This window comes from Lynx canadensis, chromosome B1 (genome assembly GCF_007474595.2).
Source record: "Lynx canadensis isolate LIC74 chromosome B1, mLynCan4.pri.v2, whole genome shotgun sequence".
Lineage (NCBI taxonomy): Eukaryota > Metazoa > Chordata > Mammalia > Carnivora > Felidae > Lynx > Lynx canadensis.
The window spans coordinates 46,520,478-46,543,236 of record NC_044306.2 but is presented as its reverse complement, the minus strand read 5'-3'; the positions used below and the strand labels follow the sequence as shown (position 1 = coordinate 46,543,236).

At 40.3% G+C, this 22,759-nt stretch overlaps 1 protein-coding gene across 1 annotated transcript in view; it reads left to right on the top strand.

Moving 5' to 3' along the window:
* The window catches only part of UNC5D (unc-5 netrin receptor D), a 237,344-nt gene extending 223,631 nt beyond the window's left edge, over nucleotides 1–13,713 (top strand). The window contains exon 17 of the mRNA XM_032593062.1: nucleotides 7,506–13,713. Coding sequence (XP_032448953.1) covers nucleotides 7,506–7,710 — 205 coding nt within the window. The 3' untranslated portion in view covers nucleotides 7,711–13,713. The remainder of the gene's footprint in view (nucleotides 1–7,505) is intronic.
* Nucleotides 13,714–22,759: the final 9,046 nt, after the last annotated feature.

The following is a 22,759-nucleotide window of genomic DNA, read 5'->3' as shown; positions in this document are numbered from 1 at the left end:
GCTCTCTCTCTCAAAAAAAAATTTAAAAATAATGAAAATAAATGGATGTGAGGCTGTCATTTCCAAAAAATCACCTGTAGGACTCTTCCAAGGAAAGTGAATATATAGGGGGATAGCATTACACAGGTCCTTGGAGGCAAGAGATGGTGAGCCAAATCAGATTTTTCTGATTCTGGCCCAGGAGACTTCTGCAGGGTCTGAACTGTGAAGAGCCCTTACAGTGAAGCCAGAAGGACCCAACACAGCAAAGTGGTGGATGTTTGGGCTTCATTCCACGGAGGTCAATGACTCATGAAGATGCCCACTAATATGAAGCTGAAGCAGACAACCTGGGACCAGTGTAGCCATGAACAAGCTGTATATGGTTTATAAGTGGCAGGTGTTCATCCTAAAGGCAATATGGAAAAGAAACTTCTCAGGTCCCTCCCAGAGAACCAAAGCCACGCTCCCTGTAGCCCCAGGGGTTGGTGATAAGGGCACTGCATTCCTTCTTAGGCAAGTGGTGAGTTTGTGCTGGTGCCCTGAAGGAATAGGCTCTCCTCCTTTCTGCTAATAGAGTTTTCAGAAAAGATGACCATGCCAAGGCCCCTTTATAGCCTCAGTAATCCAGTTCATAAGAGCGGTCTCAAACAGCACTGAAAAAGCTTGGCAGCATCAGTATGCCTGAAGATGATGTTTTCATCATTTGAGAAAATTAAATTCTACAAAGAATTTTAACCCAATTCATTAGAGTATCCTTTAGGGATTAACCGTTTCTTTTCAATGATTTGTGAGGCGTCATTGAAACACATATTGAGTATTACCATAAAGAAAGAAGTGTAAATATTTCACTCTTCCCTCATCCGGCATTAGCGCAGTGGTCTTTCCTCTCGAAACAAATGGTGGTCATTCTCCTTCACCCTCAGGATGCTTAAAATGGCTCAGGGTTATCGAGTGCGGAAAATCAGTTTAAATGAGACCCATTTTTCCTTGATATATCCCAATGTAAAGAAAACTAGAAATTTGATTTGGTAGTTTTCATGGCCTTTCACTTCCAAACATGACACACTGTCATAGACAATTTCATCCTGTCAGGAATGAAACTGGAGAATCAAAACCAGGGTCTGCAACTGGCCTGAATCTCGTTGGGCAGCTCACTGGTGGCCCCGAGAACTCCAGGTCTTTAAATGTTTGGCAAAGAAGGAAAGAAAGATCCTTGCCGTTCCCCCTTCAAGAACCAGGTAACAGAACTGGCAGAAGGAAACCCCAAGAGGAATTTCAGAATTTCATCGTCAGATTAATGGCCCTAAAAGAATTGATGCACCAGTCTGAGGGCAAGACAGAGTGGAACTCAGTATATTGGTTTGTTGGTTTTAATTGCCTGTATCCTGTCCTCGCGGGTTTCCCATGACAATTTCCCTTTTTTTTTTTTTGAAGGCACAGGGGGCAATAGACAGAGGTTTCATCATGGCGTCCATCTTTTACTTATTCTTGGAAAAGGAAACACCCACTTGCTTTATCCTGAAAGCTGCTTTGCTGTTTGTTGAGTACCCACTGAGGCTGAAGTTTGGGGATGAGAGCTCGATAGATGAGACAAATGCTTGTGTGGTGCCCAATTACTGCCGTTCAGTGTGAATGGCTTTGCTATTTGCATTGAAAGAACCATATGGAGGGTTGGTTTTGGTCACATAAGAGGCTTTCATTAAATGAGACAATTAGGATGATAGCATGGTTATTAATATTTTTTCATTAGGACTGTGTTTCAATTCCCTCCTTGGCACTAGCAGTAGGATTCTACGCTGTTCCTGTAATGATGGTTCCCAATTTATTATAGGCAGCTTAACTTAGTTTTCACTTTTTGTACTACAAGCCCACTTGGAAAGAAGATAGATTTATTTTTAAAGTTTTTTTTTTTTAAGTTTATTTATTTCTTTTGAGAGAGAGTGAGCAAGTGAGTGAGGGGCAGGGGGGAGTTGCAGGGGTGGAGAGAAAGGGAGAGAGAGAGAATCCCAAGCAGGCTCCCTGCCATCAGCAGAGAACCCAACGTGGGGCCCGAACCCATGAACCATGAGATCATGACCTGAGCCGAAACCAAGAGTTGGGCATTTAACCGACTGAGCCATCCAGGCACCCCAATACTTTTAAAATAGGCTTTTAAAAGCTAAAAACCGTCAGTTGACTTAGATGTAAATGGCAAGTTTGTAGAATATAAACCTATTTGGTGCCCTCTTGTTACAGGTGCATTTGCCCCCTTCTGCTTAAAAAGGTGTTGGGTGAAATCCTAAATTCTGAATGCATTCACGGCATGCACCTGGTATGAGATGTCTTCTGTGCTAAAGACATTAAGCGGCAGCAGCTCTAATGTGGTCCCCAACTATATTTCAGTAGGAAATCCATTCACAAGAAGAGCTTACAGCTTGCAGATAGGTAGATCGGCCCCATGGTAGCAGGATTCTGAGAAACTGAAAGTTTGTCATCTGCAGTTCAGAATGAAAGGGCCACACACAGATAGAAGAACACCGAGCCAGGCCAACTCCAGCATCAGTACAGTTTGCCCTTCAGTGCGTTTCCCCAGGGCTAAGATTGAGCCTCAGACACTCACCTCCCTCTATTACTGTTATCTTTTTGCTAACTGATTGAAGATTTAGAGGTTACTATTCCCAAAGACATTTACATTTGAATGCTGCTTTCAAGTACTAAAGAAAAGGTGGTATCTCTAAATTCATACCAAATGGATGCCTAGCCACTTTTCCTTTTCAAAAAACTAGCCCAAGGTATAATAGTGTATAAAGACATTGGAGGGCAGAATTTTAGCAGGGGCCCTTAATTCTTCCCCAAAAGAAGAAAACAGAAGGCACGAGTCACTATTTCCAGAAATCCTCAAATTTAACCTAATTTCCATTATTAGTTTAACATGGTCATGAGTTTGAAGATGTGTTCTGAAAACTGGGATTCTGTGTAAAAATTCAGTTTTTGACTGTATACATCAATCACTATGCGTCGGCCTGTGTCTAGCTAGTGAAATTGCTAAGATAGATTCATGCTCCCAATTCTCTCCTGGCTTCCACATAAAGCATGGGATTCTAATTGGGGATAAGGGATGGGAACAGCAAAGTCTTAGAAAGATGAAATTAATCATCGTAATAAACTAATTGCCCCCCCCCCAACCGGGAACTCAGGTAAATAGTAGGCATATAGGCTCAACAAAACAAAATTGAATTTCATAAGCCATTACTACTCAATGAACTTGCATGGATAAACTTATCCGGCTGTCTCAGCATGAGTTTTTTGTAGTTTCTCTCTGCTCTTTTCGGTGGGAGTTACGACAGAAAAGATAAAGTCATTGAATCTACAAGGCTTAGGACAAATGAACTGACCTGAAGACATAGAAAGATTCTAAAGTAAATTCCTAAAATTTAGAGAGCAATCTCACCTGCATAGTAGGCAGCATCTTTAGGACACCACAAAATTTTTTTTTTAATTTTTTTTCAAAATTACCTCAGTCTATCAAAATTCAAAAAGGCTACCACAAAAGGTCACCCAAAGTTCAGAGCATAAAAAAGTAACAATTGGAAACATCTGAGACCAGCATAATAAACGTTCACTTCTGTAAACAGTTTTCAAAGGGAAAGTAAAAACATTGTTTTATTTTGAGGCATCCACCTAAATTCAGGGCTACCACTTTACTACTTTTGCTAAATATTCTGGTTTCAAAGACACTCACAAAATTACTTAATACCAACTGTTGCTATGAACTCTGTTCTCTGGTATTAATATTATTCCCTAAATTGTGTGTGAATTTACCTACTGGTGTCCAAATGTACCGCCATTATGAAGACAAATGGGTCACACAGACTGGGATCCGAATAATTGCAAAAGGGCAGTATGGAAAAAACCCAATAGATGCATGGTATACCAACTTTCAAAACAAAACAAACAAACAAACAAACAAAAAACCAGTGCGTTTGCACATATGTAAATAGTTAAAATAACCCGCCTATCTTTGAGTAACAGCCTACTGCATTGGGACTTTAGGGTCTTTTATATCTAACTGTTCCCGGTGTAGACCGGGAAATGCAACTTAATGGGAGGTCTGTTTATCACAAAGCTAACTGAATCACTTTTAATAAGACTGGTACCATCCTGCATGTACCTACTAAGATTTAGTGGAATTTGAGATTTGTGTGTGTTAGGATGAATGTGCTTGCATAGAGAATAAATCTGAGCCACGCTTTGGAGAGCACCTTTCACTTGTTATAATATGTTCAGAGACCTGTGCCAAGTGAAAGTTGTATTTCTGCCTCTTTTGACTAGTCGGCTTCCTGTAGCCCCGGGTGCCTACCCTACAAATCAGGACATGTGAGGACCAAATGGCCGGCAGGAGTCCTTCTCCAGCTCTGCCCCTGGTCCTCTAGGCAGGTAGAACACCTTCCCACTCCCACCCCCACCACAGATTCATGGAAATGTTTAATATTGTGTTAGGACAAAGATTTATCCCAACCTCCAAAACACATTCTGCATGCCTCTCCCAAAATTTCACTATTGCATTTTTATAGCCGGGTCTTCCTGTCAGGTCTTAAAATGTCAAAGGTCCCTGAACATTTACTGAGCACAAAGCTCTCAAAGTGCTTGAGGCAGGATGTGTGACTTGTGGTTTCAATGACTTTGGCACTCTGGATGCTTATTTTCAAATGCAGCACAAAACAAAAACTTCAGTCCAATCTTCTCTCAAAGAGCTACTGGAAATCTAGCTTATGGTGTAAAACATAGGACAGGGATCAGCACTATGGCCTAACGGCCAAATTTGGCCCACCACCTGCTTGCCTATAGCCCAGGAGCTAGAATGGTTTCAGGATTTTGAAATGGTCAGGAAAAAATTTTTTTAAAAATCAAAAGAAGAGGAATATTGTGTGATAGGTGAAAACTGCAGGACATTCACATTTTAGGGTCTCTCGGAAAAGTTTTATTGCAACACAGCCATGCTCATTCATATGTATCGTCTGTGGCTGCTTTCACACCACCATAGTAAAGTCGGGTAGCTGCTTTAGGGACCATGTGTGGCCCTTAAAGTCAAAAAGATTTACCATCTGGTCTTTACAGAAACATTGGTCAACCCCTGGTATCGAATAAAGCTTAATTTGGGGGTAATAGGATCACAAGATTCTAGTCTGTCCCATAGGACACTGGTCCATTGTTTTTCAAGGGAAACTACAAACTATAAATAAGCCCTCAATAGGATGATAAAAAATCTGTCCTTTTGTTGTTGTTCTTGCTGTTCTTTCTCTTTTTGAAACAACATTGGAGAGAAATTTACCCGTTCCAGAAACAAATGTATGTTTATGGTCATCAGTCTCAAAAAGGACATGGGAAGAGTTTGTCACACAAGCCCGCCCAAGAGTTCACTCACACCTAGTCTCTCAGTTTGCCTTCTTCTCCGCTAGTCCTCCAGTTCATGTTCTGCCTGAATGTTGGGAGGGGTGGTACCAATTTACTTCCAGACCTGGAGACATAGCAGCTTTCTCTGCAAACACTGGCCCATGACCAGGTAGAAGGGACAGTATTCAAAACAAAGTTCTTAAACAAGAGGAACTGGGATCCCTTCAACTACCCACGCAGAGTTTGGTTTGCCATTTCTATTAGTGCAGAAATAACTATATTTGAAGAAGAAACCAGAGAGAATAGTTTTAAGCTGGCCTTCTCCCTTTCTCAATTAAGGATTCAGATGTAGTAGAAAGTATATATAGCACCCCGATAAAATAATGCCACGTGGCAACCAACTAGCTTTAAGCAGTCCCTTAAGATCTTTGAGTAGCCCTTTATTCACTCGGAATTACTGGATGTGTGTGTGGTGCTTGTAAATGGTAATGTGCCCTTAAAAGCTGGTCTTCTCTTCCAAGTGCTCTTAGCTACATGAGTCCACTTTGTGATTATATGCTGAATGTGGTGATGGAAAATTGTGCCATCCTCAAAACGGGCAATTCGTGGTTGACTCTCAAAAATCTGTTCAACTTATCAAAATTTCTCCAGAGGTGACATTTCTATCTGTGCTGTAAAAGTGCCTACGAAAAACTGTGACCTTTAATCTTTTGTGTTGTCTTAGTCTTCGCCATAGAAAAGTCATTGTCCAAAAGGTTACCATTTGTTTTCACTGGAGATCTCATGTCACTTGGAAAAAGCTCATAGCAATCAATTACTCAGACAATGGATATTGAGTAAACACCTGTCATCGTATTAGGATAGGGACTGTCACAGAATCAGAAGATTATCAGCTATGATCCTCTCTCTTCAGGTGTCCGTAATCATGCTGGGTAGTCAAAACTCACATGAAATATATCAGCACTTTGTTCATATGAAAATTTAAGCACAGTGACAGAATTCAGAGAAGAAATAAAGCATTTTGAGCAGAGTAGAGAAGTGAACCAGGCATTGCAGGGGTGTAAGATTTTGATAAACAGAGAGTAAAGACAGGAAGTGGGTATTCCAAATGGAGAGAATCGATTGAATAAAAGCAAGAAGCAAAGTATTACCTAAGTCAGCATTAATGGCTCAGAGGGCAAAGGAAGATTAAATAAAAATATATATTGCCGTACCTAGGTGGGGCCAGACAGAGGAAGGCATCGAAAACAAGGAGAGTAATACCTGATCATTGAAAAAATAGAATTCAGGATATATTAGAAACTTTACAGGCATAAAGATCTACAAGGATTTTGCTGTGATTCAGGCAAAAGATGATAGAGCATCAATTACATATACATAGCATGAATGTAGAGGAAATGTGAGCTGATGTGTATGTCAAAAAGAAAGCAACAATATAAAGGGAAGAGTCAAAAATAAATGTCCCGGTGTGAGAGATTAGAAGGACATTTGTAATTACTAGGATACCTGTTATAGTTTAAAAGGGGCCCAATTCGGAGGCATGGAGAGGATACCAATTTCTGATGCATTGAGTTTGAGGAGGTGGAGACATAGCTAATCCAGGCACTCTCAAGGTCATTTGGAGATCTGTAACTAGCTGACATTAACCTGTAAGATTGGAGGTGCCAATTTAAACACTGTCTGCTTGGAGTTGATAACTACTCCACTTAGTATATGAGCTCACCTCGGAAAGAAAGAAGAAATCAAAGATAAAACCTTGACAGTCCTCTGTTTACCAAGGGAGAGATAAAGGGGTCAGATATTTTGGAAAATAGGAATGAGTTATGTCATTGTGTAACTTAATGAATGAACTTTTTCAAGCAGGTGGTGAAGAGGGAAACACACACACACACACACACACACACGCACGCTCGCACACACACACCCGTCCAGGGAGGTGAGGACCTGGGAGATAAGAAGGCCATTGGCAACATTCCACAGTTGAGCTTTCAGGTTCAGTGCCTCCAGACCTGCCATAGTGGAGCCTCCTATTCCTATTGTAGTAATATCCATTGCAATTCATTTTTAATTCCCTTATAGTGATTTTTATTTGTTCCTTTATTTCTATTTTCATTTTTTGTTATTCTTTTTGTTTCTTCAAATCTGTCTAGGAATTTATCTTATTTTGCTACACAAAGTAGTCCATCCGCTGTCATTTTGAACCTGTGGGAAGCTCGTCATCAGCACGATGGTGATCTTGACTCCCTGGCCTGTGCCCTTGAAGAGATTGGGCGGACACACACGAAACTCTCAAACATTACAGAATCCCAACTCGATGAAGCCGACTTCAACTACAGCAGGCAAAATGGACTCTAGTCCACTATCGTTCATGAGACAGTGACGGCCAGCTTCGGGACATTTGCTTTAAATGGGAAAGAGGCAGCTTTCGGCCCAGTGGCACTTGGGGAATTCAGCCTTCATTTACACTCAGAATCCCTGGTTGAAGAAACTGCATTCTATATAGGTGTACTATGTTAATAGGGAGAAGTACAAGCTCTCTTAAATATAAGAGGGCTCTACTGTCTCGTCTGAATCCACACTCGGGTTAACACTTTATGAACTTTCTCAGATTTGGAGTGGCGAGAATAAAAGTGAGGGCACAGCTAGATAAAAGGGACTGTGGGAAAAGATGAGCTACAATAAAGCTGGGAAGGTAGAGATTGAATAGTGCATGTTTTGAAGCAGGTTTTTAATGACGTGCCCCAAAGGGCCAGCTGATTCTGGTACCAGATTGCCAGGGTTCTCTACCAACTGGCATCTGTGATGTCAGCAATCATTGTAACGTTGGCTTTTAGGAGTGAAACGGGGTTGCCAACCCATTTATTTGTAGGACTTCAATAACGTCGAGGAGGGCATTTAGAATTTAGAATCTGAGTACATCACACCAGCACCAGTTCCCCATTTATCCTAGCCACTTAGTGGAAACAAGACCAGAAGGTAAGATAGACCACAAACTAGTTCTTGCCATGACCACCTTCATTTTATCCCAGAGACAAATCTACCCACATTTCCCCCCCCCCCTTCCTTACCCATTACATAGGAGTGGTTTCAAGGAGCATAAGTAAACTGCTCAATATGGAAACTTATGTCTTCTAAGTCAACGAAGCAGAGCTGTCTCTCTTCCCAGCTAAGCCTCTCAAATTGCAGAGTGCTGTTAGAACACGACATATTACATGGATTTGGAGGGGAGGTCAAATCGAGCCCAAGGAAATACATGAACTACAGATGCCACACGCCTTTGAGAAGCTGTCACTCTGGGATGGAGGATGAAGGTGTTGACTCAGTTGCCCAACATTGATATAAGGGGCTGAGGGGTTCTGCTACACTTTTCAATCCAGGTTCTTGAAACTTTCTAGTCTGTTATCACAATATCTCCCCATAGGGCTATAGGGCATCCTCCTTTGCCTCTCCGAAAATCAGCAGATAGTCTTTGGTCTAAATGATAGGGGTCAGTAGACCTGAGGAATATGTCGACCACAATGTCCCAGAAACCACATGCGTTGTTCAGGAAGTTTCAACACCTGGTTGCTCAGCCTTACCAAGTAGGCTTTTTCTACAAGACCATTAACACAGGACTATTGCTTTCAGATTCTTTTTTGAAAAAAAGAAGCAATGGTATTGTGGAAAACTGAAGTCCACAGATAATTCGTGACCCCCCCCCATCTTAACATGACTCCATCTTTTATACTATTAAATCATTTTGATAAGGTGTCCTGGTAGACTAAAGATGAACAGATCTGTTTCTGCTCTGGTTGATGTTTTAATTAGCTGTCCACAATCAGGACAAGCAAGGTCAAGGACCTAGATCAACCACGGGGCTGATCAGCTACTTAGAAGTTGGCTTCATTAGAATAAAAATAGGGAAATTAGGGACTACTTGGCAGTGGGATATGGTCATTTAAAAAAAAAACGTTTTTATAAGTCCCATGTAGGAAGAAAAAATGTAAATCCCCACCGAAGTAAAAAAGAACTAGAGATAGGTGGAATTTATGATACCATGGGTAAGGCATTAAGAACTCTTAAATGTGTTAGCCATGTTCTCTAACTAACGTGGTATATACAGTCCCCTGTATTGGATGAAAGGCTTTGCTACATGAAATCCAAAAGCATCTTTCTTTTCTCAGGAACCAAAGGCATCTTATACAGAACGAGCAAATCCTCTTAGAACTGCTGAGCATATTTTCAAAATACCATCTCTAGATAAGGAAAACGCCCTTTTACTAATGTCCTCTACTTGTTTATTCCTTCGGGGGAGCAACAGAGAGAAGGGCATGAGAGTGTAAATCATCTGACACCCTTGCTATCATTTCTGAAGGAGCAAGAAGTTGAAGTAGATGGTCAGTCACCCAAAATGAACTAGAGAGTTGATTGGCATGGTGGTATACAGAAAGAATCTGCATTGACTGTTGGATAATAACTTACAGAAAACACATTAGAGAGAACTTTTGTTAGTTTCCATCTTGGAGATGTTAATAGGGATTTAAAAATCATCCTGCCTCCCCCTCCCCCCCGCCTTTCCTTCTAATTGGCCTTATAATTGCTTTCTATATTGCATGCATTCAAACAGATTCTTTTTAGACCTGATATTTTTATATATTAAATGAAAAATTTTAATGTTTTCCCTAGAATCTAAATTATTTTAAGAAAAGAGATTATCATCAATTCCTCAATGTCTAGAATTTCCTCCTATGGATTTTTTTTTTTTCTTTTCTTGGCCTGGGTTTTTATAAATGCTCATGATCATCATACCATATTGAGTAACTAAGGATGCGAATGAGCATGATTCACCTCTGACTTCTTCCTAAGGTTCAAATCCATCTGTCAGTCCATTCTGCTCCCTCTTTTCCTTTCTCTTATTTCTGTTAGAATTCTGCATAGGATTTCTACAGAAATGTATGAAATTCTGTGGCTGTCACATGGCAGGATTGTATGGTATTTTACAATAGAATTCCAAAGAGAACCCACGTTCATGAGATTCACAGACACAGCTGGGGGTGTGTCAGGGAGGAGTGGAAAATGCAGACCAGATAGACTTAACTGACACTGGAACTTGTGGTTACTGTGACCTAAACCCTTGTTCTATGTTAACATTTTCCTGTCACAACACAAACGCCGCCCCTCTAGAAACAGAGTCCCTGGTCAGTGCAAGTGCTTACCGCAGAAGTGTTATTGTCCCAGTGCAAAACGAACCAAGAAGTTAAAAGTGGGCTGTGATACCTGGTAGGTTACTTAGAATTTTCACAAGATATCCCACTTAAGGACACATCTGTCAGTCCTCAAAAGCATTTAAGTCTAACGGTCATGCTTTAAAACAGGACTTCAAATTATGCCACCAAAAGGGTGTACTTCCCAGCTGCACCAGACTGCCACATCATAAAGTTAATTTACAGTTTTTACAACATTGCTCGTGCAGTCTTACTGGTTTACATTAAAATCCTTTAAGCCAAAGGGAAGCTCACTCTATGGATTTCAACGCAAACTTCATTTACCGGTGCAGAAAGTCTCATAAAACTCAGATGTATGCCCACAAAAATTTTATTGGCCTTTTTGTAAGAGATGAATAGGAATTGACACAGTTCTGTTTAAAGAGGAGAAATTTTTCTCCCTTTTTATTATTTTTATCTCCAGCTGCAGGTGTTATCCTTTGCCATGGTCCCTACATTTTTCTTTCAGTTGACTTTGAGAGGGGTTATTAAGTCAGATGACTAAAACCGGGTTCTCTTTGGATTAAAAAGTTCTGGATTTATTGCAACTATTTTCCTTGACAAAAATTCTCCACATCGCAACTGATAAGCGAAGGCGGAATATTAAAATGGTGTACAGATCTTCCTTGACTTATGAGAGGGTTATGTCCCCATAAACCCATCGTAAGTTGAAAATATTATAACTCGAAAAAAACACTTAATACGCCTAACCTGTCAAACACCATAGCTTAGCCTAGGGTAACTTCAATGTGCTCAGACTACTTCCGTTAGCCTTAGCCTACATTTGGGCAAAATCATCCAACACAGAGTCTAGTTTACAATGGAAGTGTTGAAAGTCTCATGTGATTGAATACCGTACTGAAAGTGAACAACAGAATGGTTACCGGTGTATTGGTTGTTCACCCCTGCGATGGTGTGGCGGAGGGGGGCTGCGGCTGCCCATGCCCAAACATCATCAGAGAGTCCTCCCACATATGGCTAGCCCCGGAGAAGATCCAAATTCAGAGTTTCTAGTACAGTTCTACTGAATGCCTATCACCTTCATACCATCGTAAAGTCAGAAGATGGTCAGTCGAACTGCCGTGAGTTGGGGACCATCTATAATTGGTTTTAGATAGTACTCTACACTTGCCAAACTTGTGGCAAATCTGTGAATTTCAAATGTTATAAAAATCTTTTAATGTGCTTGTTTTTCCTTTTCGCCATTTTTGCTGCGATTTCTTAGTCCTTCCCCAAAGGTGTGGAATAGTAACTATCAGATGTGTTGAAGGTGAAGTTCCTCAGAGGTCTTTGTTCCAGATCTGTGAAAGTCACAGGAACCTGAAGTTGCTGAGAAATGTGCTTCTGTGGCCCATGGCATGGCCCATTTCCATTACTTTTTCTCATGAAACATTGCAGAGTTCTGAATCCTGGTACCTCCCATTGACCGGACTAGGGGTCACATCCATAGCAAATGGGAGAGTAAAATGTTGTCCTACAGATAGTGACAAAATTTTATGAGCCCTTCGGTGTTAGTTACCATAGCGGTGTATTTGAAAAATCGATGTTTTCTCCAAAAGCTGAACGGCCACCCTTCCCGCAGCTTCCACTGTTTTGTCTGCATAGAATTTTCCTGAACTACAAAGCAAAAATGTATTTTGTCAAATGTCACAAAGTGAAAATGTTGCTAATCTTAGATGTGTTACATATTTTGTGTTTTTACTTTCCACACTCTTTCAAAAGCTGCAGTTATAAAGCTGTTTGGCTGTATTGACAGCATGTGGTGTTTTTTGCAAAAGCAGTTCTAGGAGAGCCAGCGTCTACCATGGACTCCTCACATCCCCCTCCAGGGTCGTCAGCAAAAATCAAAATGGCAATTCGTGTGCTGTGTTTTTTCAAAAGACAAAAGGGGATGGAAATCAGACCTGGCCGTTAGTCACTAGTGTGTAGTACTGTGATCTGAAGTAGGAAATTTAACTCACATAGAATAATTGTGGTTTTTGAAGCAGCTACTTTGCTTTTTCCTTTTGCTGTGAAGATCACGGATTTGGAATGTCCTCATGAGGTGGGCCTAAGACGGTGACAGTGAACTGTGCGTCTTAGCACCCACCCTCCATCTGAACCCAAAGATTAAAAAGGCAGTAAGCTTCATGTTTAGGCCTGAGCTTAACAATGTCCTCCTCCACCTTTAAGATTAAGTTGGGCAGAGGATACATCCTCTTTTCCAAAAAGGTATAGCCCTGAATTACAAAATTGATCACTAAATTTCGTAAGGTAACTCTTTGCGTGAGTGGCAATGTGTCTCAACTACTTTTACAAAAGGCATGATTACAACAAAAATGTCCTTTTGCCTCAAATCTTTCTTAACCCCCAAGAGTATTTCACTATTGCAAGCATTACTTCCGTACAAATTCCAAAGTTGGATAAATGCTACAAGTCCCTTAAAATTAAACATATGGAAGATAGACATTTAACTATGGTTCTTTTGAATCATGAGAATATCATGAGGGAGTTTGTAAGCAGAATATCTTGCCTTATCACCTCCATTATTGAAACAGACATTACAATCAGAAAGAGATCTAATAATTCCAATATCCCTCATTAGCAAGCTCTGATGATGCCTGAAATAAGAGCACCCCTTATCAAGAGGCTTTTATCTAAGCCTTATCAGAATTAGCTAAAAAATTTCAATCAGAAACACTCTCTACAGTCCAGCCTAGATTATGAAGGCCCTTCCCATTCAACACGTCTCAAGAAGATGAAAAAAAATTCAGTGTGGGAATTTTCTGGTGAGGAAAACAGTATTCTCCTTTCCCAAGTTGGAATCAAGACAGATCTTAAGATTTCCCCTTCTTCACAATTGTTTCTAATTGGTACACACAATGCGGTATGTGTTGACCTAGAAATATTGCAAATACAAGCAGTTAGAGGATTAACTGGTTGCTCCTTCTAACCCAGAATCAAAAAATATGAGTAATTGTTTACCACCATTTCTGTATGGAAGAATTTTAAAGCAGATTTCATTTTGTCCTGTTTATTTTGGGAAGGTGCGGGGGGGGGTGGTTTTTTCAAGTGATTCATATTTCAAACCCATACCACTCTCAACTTTCATTTGATGTGTTCAAAGCCAAAAAAACAAAAAAACAAAAAACAAAAAAAAAACAAAAAGCAGAACTGAACACTTAGTTTGACATGAAGCTGAAGGACTGAGCAAAGCCAGAGGAGAGTTTGAATAAAGCATGGCCTTGGCTTCATACCATACTTTCTGTGCCTTGTATTATCAATGTAAATTCTGAATGTTGTACAGTAAATACTTGGATGGACTTCTTAGAAAAGACTGCACTGGCTTCTTTTTCAGCACATGTACATATCTATATATATATATATACATATATATTTGGTAATGCCAAACAGCTGTGTTATATTGTACTGAACAAAATGGACCGTTTGGATGTTTTATGAAGAGTTGAAAAAAAAAAAAAACAAAAAAAAAACAAAAAAAACAAAAACAAAAAAAAAAAACTGGATGGTTACAGACTTTTCGAGCTCAATGTACAGACGTAAATGACCGCATATCAGTTATTTATGAATAAAGAGTCTTTTATTGACATTTTAGGATACTCCATGAGTGGAAATTTGAAATGCCAATAAGGACCCCCTCTATACACCCTCCTGCCACATCCTAGCAGGAACAGAATCCCCTCCACATCAAGGACAATTTCCAGATACCTGTTAATATATTGAACCTAATTTCTCCTTCTGGCCTCAAGAATGAGACACCCAGAGGCTACTGGAAACAAAGATGAGACTATCTTCTACTTTTCTCAACCCACCCACCACGCACATACACATAAGTACCCTTCGGTTATAGTTTTAGCAACTGTGAGAGAATCCAGCCCTACACCGTAATTGGGGTATCATTCATTCACTTTAGTCCTCAAAATGCTTGGGTTATTTTTTTACAGACAGTATAGAAATTCTCTGCCTCTCCATGGGAGAAAAAATGTTACCAAAATAAGTATGGGGTTGCACGTTTCAAATGCAGCTTCCCTGAATCTGTTCAAATGGTTTTAAAAATGCTGAGTGCTCCCAGGAATTTAATCATAACTACTTAGAGCTGATCAGAGTCAGACCCAGTTTAAACAGTATGATCTACTCAAAGATGATTTCTGGGCTATTTAAGTTAGATCGTTACAAATTAAAAGAGGTCAAAATTCCAAAATTTCCAAAATTCATATTTAAATGTTTATTCCTTTTTGAAAGAGAGAGCGAGCATGCACGCGAGCAGGGCAAGGGCAGAGAGGGGGCGGGCGGGCAGAGGATCCCAAGCAGGCCCTATACTGACAGCAGAGAGCCCAACGTGGGGCCTGAACCCAGGAACCATGAGATCAGGATCTGAGCCGAAGTTGGATGCTTAACTTGACTGAGCCACCCAGGCACCGGTGAAAATCGTCTTTAAACAAAATATAATCTGCATAGTAAGATAACAGCTTTAGGACCCCCCTACCCCTCAAATTAAGTTTGGAAAACTATGGCATTAAATGACACTACATTCTCTAGATTCCTGAAAACCATTAGGTGTATGATGGAGCTAACGTAAAGGGTGGATCTCTAAAAGAGGAGTATACGCAACATTTTCTAAACATTTTGGACCACGTCATTCTTTTCATGGATCATCTTATAGGACTAGTAGGGATGGGTAGGAATATCCACAAAGTGGCTGTGAGTCATTCCCGTGCTTTAAAGCTAATTAAAATATATTTAAGTTACTGGGGGAAGGAGAATTAATTTCGTTAACTAGGTAAATCAGTAGGATTAGGCCGAACCAAGCCAAAAATTTCAGAACTATTTGCTGGCATGCTTGTTTTTGTTTTAGAGGGAGAGAAAGAATGCACAAGCAGGGAAGAGGGGCAGAGTGAGAGAGAGAATCTTCAGCAGGCTCTTTGTTCAGCACGGATCCTGAAGTGGGGCTCGATCCCAGGAACTGTGAGATTATGACCTGAGCTGAAATCAAGAGTCAGACACTCAACCAACTGAGCCACCCAGGTGCCCCTAGAACTTTTTTTTTTTTAACGTTTATTCATTTTTGAGAGACCTAGAGAGACAGAGAGTGAGCAGAGAGAGGGAGACATAGAATCCGAAGCAGGCTCCAGGCTCTGAGCTGTCAGCACAGAGCCCAATATGGGGCTTGAACCCCAAAACCCTGAGATCATGACCTGAGCTGAAGTCGGACGTTTAACCAACTGAGCCACCCAGGTGCCCTACAACTATTTTAATAGAACAAACAAGTCCAATCTGAGTTGGTCAGGTGGAAGAATGCTGTGGCCAGAAGAGAGATTCAGATAAAACTATCTCATTTTCACAAAAATGGAACCTATCAGCTTGAGTCTGTAATTAGCTGTTCAAAATCTTTTTTTGTTTTGTTTTGTTTTGTTTTTTAGGTTTTATCTAAAAAATATTTTGTCTACCTAGGAGCTGATTCTGAGTGGATTAACCTACTTTGGGCTAATGTTTATTCTCTGTAGCCAACATGTGTTAGAATCTGATCAAACTTATTCTGATAGGATTGACTTATTCATTCAAAAATATATATTTAGATTGACTACATGATAACAAAGCCTGGGTTCAAATCCTGCCTCTGTCATTTAGCATTTAATATCAGACAAAATACTTACTGTTTCTACTTGATAATACTTCATAATAGAATTTTAGATTGTCTCCAAAGTGTGAAGATTAAGTGAAAGAAAAAAAAAAAACAACACAGATACATGTAAAGTCCTTAGCACACTATATGGTCCTTAGTGAGCAACTAATGAGTGCTTTTACCTTACTTTAGAAAGGCAGTATGTATGCATGGTAGCTAACAAAATGTGTTTGAGATCAACATAGCAATGCTGAGTCAGCCATTCTCTGGACACATGACTTGGCCAAGAAACTACCTTTGAAAGGAGATAATCCTATCAAGTTCACTGGGTACAAAGTCAATGTTCAAGAAATAGTATAAGGACTATACACATCTCTAGCTCTCTCTGGCCGGTCCTGCTTCTGAGCAGAGGTATCTTAGAGTGTTCCTTCTATAAACATTGTAAAGTAACAGGGCCACAGATGTACTTGATTTTCATCTTTCTGATAGCTAGCTCAGTTACTTAAGGCAAAAAAAAAAAAAAAAAGTCTTAAACCCTGAAATAAGTGAAATATAAAGGTTAATCCTTAATACATTAAGCTTAAAAAATACTCTAATAAGGTCCACTATATCCACCTACATAAAATGATTTTAGGAAAGAAAGAATTGGAGTCAGATGATGAAGCAAATACATATTTAAAATATATCTATGGGAGTTCCTGGGTGGCTTAGCTGTTAAGTATTTGACTTCGGCTCAGGTCATTATCTCACAGTTGGTGAGCTCGAGCCCCACTTCGGGTGAGCCCCACTTCTGTCTCTGTCTGTCTGCCTGTCTCTCCCTTCCTCCTTCTCTCTGCCCCTCATGGGATTCTCTCTCTTCTCTCTCTCTCTCTCTGCCCCTCACACACTTGCTCCCTCTCTTTCTCTCAAAAATAAATAAAATTAAATAAAATTAATAAAATAAACCTGTCACTAAGACCAGTAACATTTTGTTTAAAATACTGATCTTGCATAGAGTAGATGCTCCATTAACGAGATGGCCCATTTTCTGGTTTTCAGACAACACAAAGTCCTTAAAATCATAAGAGTATACACAAATTAAAGAGTAGCTTGGGCGTAATTAGTCTCTATATGCCAGACCCTCTACTCTAAGGTGGGCATTCATAAATAAAAAAACATCGACTCAACCTTCACGAAGCTTACTCTCTGTCAAGAGGTTATCATACCATCAAACAAGTGCTACGAAAGAGGTGAGCACGGACTGTGAAGGGAGAATAGACAGGTAAAACCAGGTGGTGGTGTAGGAGGGAAAAGAACATAGATACGTGGTCATTGGGCTAAGATTTCAAGATGGTATATTAACATAGAGTTATTTCTATAATAACACTCTGCAATAAGCCCCATAATTTGTAACTTAAAGTAACCATTTATCATTCCTACAAATTAATGGGTCAGCAGGGAGGTCCTCTTGATCTGAGCCCTGCTTGCCTATCTCAGCTGAATTCATTCCTGTATGTGTTGTTATTCTGGGGGTCAGCTGGGCTGGCTCTTCCAGACTAGGCTCCTTACATGTCGAAGGGCTAGACCAGTAGGACAAAGCTCTGCCCCATAGGTCTTAGGATGCAATAGGTTAGGCTGGGTATGTTCTCCTGGTAAAGGCAGAGGAAGAAAGCACGTAGAGTGTTTTGAAGAATAGTCTTGGAACACCATCATTTCTGTGATATTCTACTGGCCAACATAACCCTGAGATCAGCTCATTCAAGACATAGAGAAATAGAATCCAACTCTTGATGGGAATTGCTGCAAAAATCACAGTGCTTTAAAGGGTATGGATGCAGGAAGGATGGAGAATTTGGGTCATGGTTTCAGTTTCTCCATCAAAGAAGAGTAAGAATTTGTCAGACGAAAATAAGGGAGGAAAAGCATTCAAACAAGAATATTAATATTGATAACTAGATTCCTAAGTATTTTATTCAGGAGAGCCTACCATATTGCTTTTCATGCTTCTAGTCTTTGATCCACTGGATCTTCCACAATAGCATTTTCCAAACTTCTATGCTAGGTTATTAGGTAATGATCCTTACGTTTAGCCATATTTGGGAAACGCTTACTCACATTCTTCTTTATTGTAGGAATTCTCAAAGGGTTTGCAATACTTATTGAATACCTTCAATCTGCTAAGTACCTTGCATGGATTCACCCACATAATCCCCTGGCAACCATATGAAGCCAGTGCTATTATTACTAACATTTTGTAAATAGGACAGCTAAAAAAAGAATTATGCTAATAGGAATTTTTAATCATTTAGCCAAGGCTACAATGTCTACAACATTTTCCAAATATTTATCACTTCCTCCTACTTAATGAGCATGTAGTAACATCTCACAGTTAACATTTTGGGATTCGCTTTTGTAAAGATGTAGAAGACATAGGGCGGGTCCTCCATTCTAAATTAATTCAGTCTAGGTTTTCTTCAACTTTTTTTTTTTTTCCTCATCTACCAACCCATTTCTTTGAAGTTTGCAAAATTTCTCATCTGTGAGCATGTGCTAAGCCCGTGGCAACCTTTCTAACATTTTAGTTCTTGGCCGTGAACGTTTGATTGAGCCACGTTCCTCGATAGTTAAGTTAAAAATACACACTTAAAACTGACAAGAATGAGTTGCAAATATTTTTCCCCACCTTATAAAGACTACTTTAAAGCCTGGACGCCTCTGTACAATTAAATGACTTGTATCAAATAAACTTGCTTTTTGTAAGCTCAGAGGAAACGCCAACACATCCTTCCTTGTAAAGGGGTGAGTGTTAGGTGTCCAGTCACCTGGCAGCTGAAGAAAATGCTGCCCAGTTAAATAAAAAGAGCCCAGAGTAGGTTAAGAAGGCATTAACTAACGAAGGCTCTAATCTTAGCTGTCATGCCTACCAATGGAGTCTCAGACAATTCATTTTACTTTTTGAGTCTCAATTGCTTCAACTCTAAAATCAGCATCATGCATGCCCTCTCCTACTTCCTATATCTGTCTACAGCCAAAAGAAGATATTACAGATCAAAATATTAGACCAAATTGCTAGACATGCGGGTAAGAGATTTTAAGTGACACAGACATGTTCATCTCCTCGGATCCCTAGCTTGAAAAATTTGGGTAGAGTACCCAGAACAATAGAGATGGTCTTCTTCTAGCACCTGAGCTCTAAACATCCACATACTTTGAGAAAGATCGTCATTAGGAGGGTATGCTTGACAATATCAAAAGCAAAAGATTACATAAATGCTTAGGTCAGCTACAGATTTATCATCACCAAAAGAGCTGAGGAGTTAATACTTCTGGCTTTAGGGGCCCAAACTATCAATCCTTTTTGTCATCCTTTACACTCTTAGCAAAAACAGAAACAACTTAGCATTTAAGTGTGCCTTCTCTTGACTCACCCCTTTACCCAGGTGTTCAGTTTATTAAAAAAATAATAATAATAGTTATTGTCTTCTTTGGGGGAAGCAGCCTATGAACAAAGGGAACAAAAACTATCCCACTCACAGAGATTTCATTCTTCCAAAGGAAGACTGAGAATAAGGACTAAATAAGGAAGATCTAGAGTGAATTAGACAAAGGATACAAGAATGGAGTTTCTGGAGGTGTGATTGGGGTTGTATTTTTTAAATATGGCTGTCAGGCAAAATCTTACCAAGATTGGCACTAGTGACATTTAGGGCCAGATAATTCTTTTTAGCGAAGGGCTTTCTGTGCCTTATACAATAGTCAGCAGCATCCCTGATCCGTACCTACAAAATGCCAATAGTTCCTACCAACTATGACAGCTCCAAAACATCTCCAGACATTTCCGAAGATCTTCTACGGAGCAACCAAAGCTGAGAACCACTGGTCTAGAAGATGCTACTAGGTCACAGTAAGCAGCTGAGCTAGGATCAAAGATCAAGTCATTGGAGAATCAAAATTCGAGGAATTAGAGCAGGGAAGTAGAAGAATCATCTATATGTATATTCAAAAATCCAGAAATTTAAATGGGAATGTGTTGCAGACGATGACAGTAAGTCAGAAGCTAACACTTCCGTGAATAACAGGAATGGATTTGGGCATCTGTAGATTATTACAACCAGCAGAGATCGTGGTTGATATTATCTCAAAATAGGAGTATCAGACCATGGAAAATATTAGGGAGAAGAGAGAGAGGTGGTCTGGAAATGGCCATGAGAAGGAAAGAGAACTCTCCCCCATTTCTGGTGATACAGAAGGTATAGGCGAGAAAACAGCGATCACAGAAAAGATCACAGTAGTTTAAGAGCCAGGCTTCACTAAGAGCAAGAAAAAGAAGGAAATGTTCAGAGACATGATATGCGAAGGAGGAAGAATTCTCCTCTGCTCTCATTGGGTCCCTGGCTGGGCCTAGCAAACTGACACAGGGGCACGCGGATGTATCAGTAGGTTAAGCATCCGACTTCCGCTTAGGTCACCACGGTTCATGAGTTGGAACCGCACTTCCGGCTCTGTGCAGACAGCTCAGAGCCTGGAGCCTGCTTCGGATTCTGTGTCTCCCTCCCTGTCTGCCCCTCCCCTACTTGCACTCTGTCTCTCTTTCAAAAATAAAACATTAAAAAAAATTTTTTTAACTGATACAAAACATGTGAACGGGAGGAAAGCATGCACATTCTATTGAATTTTCACATGTGCAGGGGAGCCTTCCCAAGCCACTGAAGTGACCAGAACGGGAAACTTTTATACCCTTTGGACAAGGAAACAATAAATTGGCGACGAATTCAAAAGATGAAGGGATTTGGGTGCAGGGTAGTAAATGGTGAAGAAGTAACAGGGCCTGTTTAAACAGCCTTCTGGGCCCTACATTCCCTGTCTCTGGTGATAAGGATGTCTTCTTTCCTCGCCATACAGGGAGGATCCCTTCTGCAGGGGACACGTAGCTCCTGCCTTCAGGGAAGAAGGGGGAGAGGAGAGGTCAGGGTGGTTTCCTGTTTCCGCCATTTTCTCAAGCTCCGTCAGCTTAAGGTATTCAATATGCCAAGGTGTCCTGAACCTTAAAATATGGCACCTTGGCATATTAAATAATGTAAGGCATTTTGGTGAGGACGGAAAGCACCAGGGAAAGGTTTCACAAGTTGCGAAAGTGGGAAATAGGTCAGACGTACAACCCCTCACAAGACTCATGGTCCAACGGACAGCCTCTGGTGGCTCACCTCAGCAGGGATGAAGGACGTGGTAAGAGTAGTCATTAAAACTGAATAAATTAATTAAGCAATTGATTAAAAGTTCGCTAGGTTTACCCATTTAGACATTATCTGTTTTGTGTCTAGAAACTTTCTTCGAAGTCCTGTGAGGTAGATAATTATACGCTTATTCAAACAAAACAGAAATAGAAGGGAAATACAGCGCTTGGCAAAAAAATTCCAAAGCTAGTCGGTGGCAGAGTTTAAACCAGGTCTTCTGGAGTGCTATTTCTCCAAAACAAATAAAGTTTTTGTTTTTAGCCACACTGTGTGTAGAACAGAAAGTCTTAATTCAAGGGCAGACTGCAGGGTTTCTAACAGAATGAATCACCCAGGCACACAGTTAAAGAATTCTACTAGCTGAAGCTTCTGGGGTCTGTAAGGGTGCCCTCCTGCATGGGCTTCCCATCAGGTGCTGCTCACAAGAGGCTTCTGGGAGCCCAGTGCTCCTGTTTTAAGGAGAGATCAGCAGCCCTGACAGATTGGAAATCATCAGAAGACACAAGAGTTGGTCAAGACATGTTAGCACCTCCTGAGCCTTCCTTTCTTCCTGGTGCAATCAGAAGAAATGAATACATTAAAAAAAAAAAAAAAGTGTCCTGGAATGTATTCATATATCTGAAAGATTATCTTTGTAGTGAATATATTTATGTAATTCTTTGTATTGTGAAAAGAAAATGTTTCTCACAAAGTTAAAAACACGCAAACACAACATGAACATATGTCAAAGATATACTTAACTGATTAATGAAGAAACTGGTTAATATTAGTTCAAAGGAGAACCTGAAGAACGCATATACACGTATGTACACACATACATGTACATGCGCATGGGAATTCTGAAAGGAAAATGCTAATAGATGCAACACCGGTTAATGTCTCATGCCTCATAGGATACTGGCCAATTTTGTGGCCAGTATATATTAATATCCTGTAGTACAAAAAATATATACTGTTTGTGGTTATCTTCTCTGCGAAGTATAACGCAGTTGTATCTGGACAAAATTCATTTGCATTACTCTCGGCTTGCTATAGTTTAACTTCTCCCCCTACAGACCTATAATGTAAGCAAGTCAACAGGGGTCTAAAGCTACACACCCCTGCAGAATCAAACGGTCCCCAGCTGGCCAGCTGAACACCACCCAGCACTTCACTGAAGAGACACTCAGTACATCCTTTTGTCCGTGTTCAAGTCTTTGACAAGTTGTTCTTGACGAGACTCAGTGTGTCTTGAAAAATCTCCTGGGAGACTTTTATTTGTGCAGCATCTCTCAACAACTTTCCAAGTCACTACTGTGCTTTGTTTTGTGTGTGTGTGTGTGTGT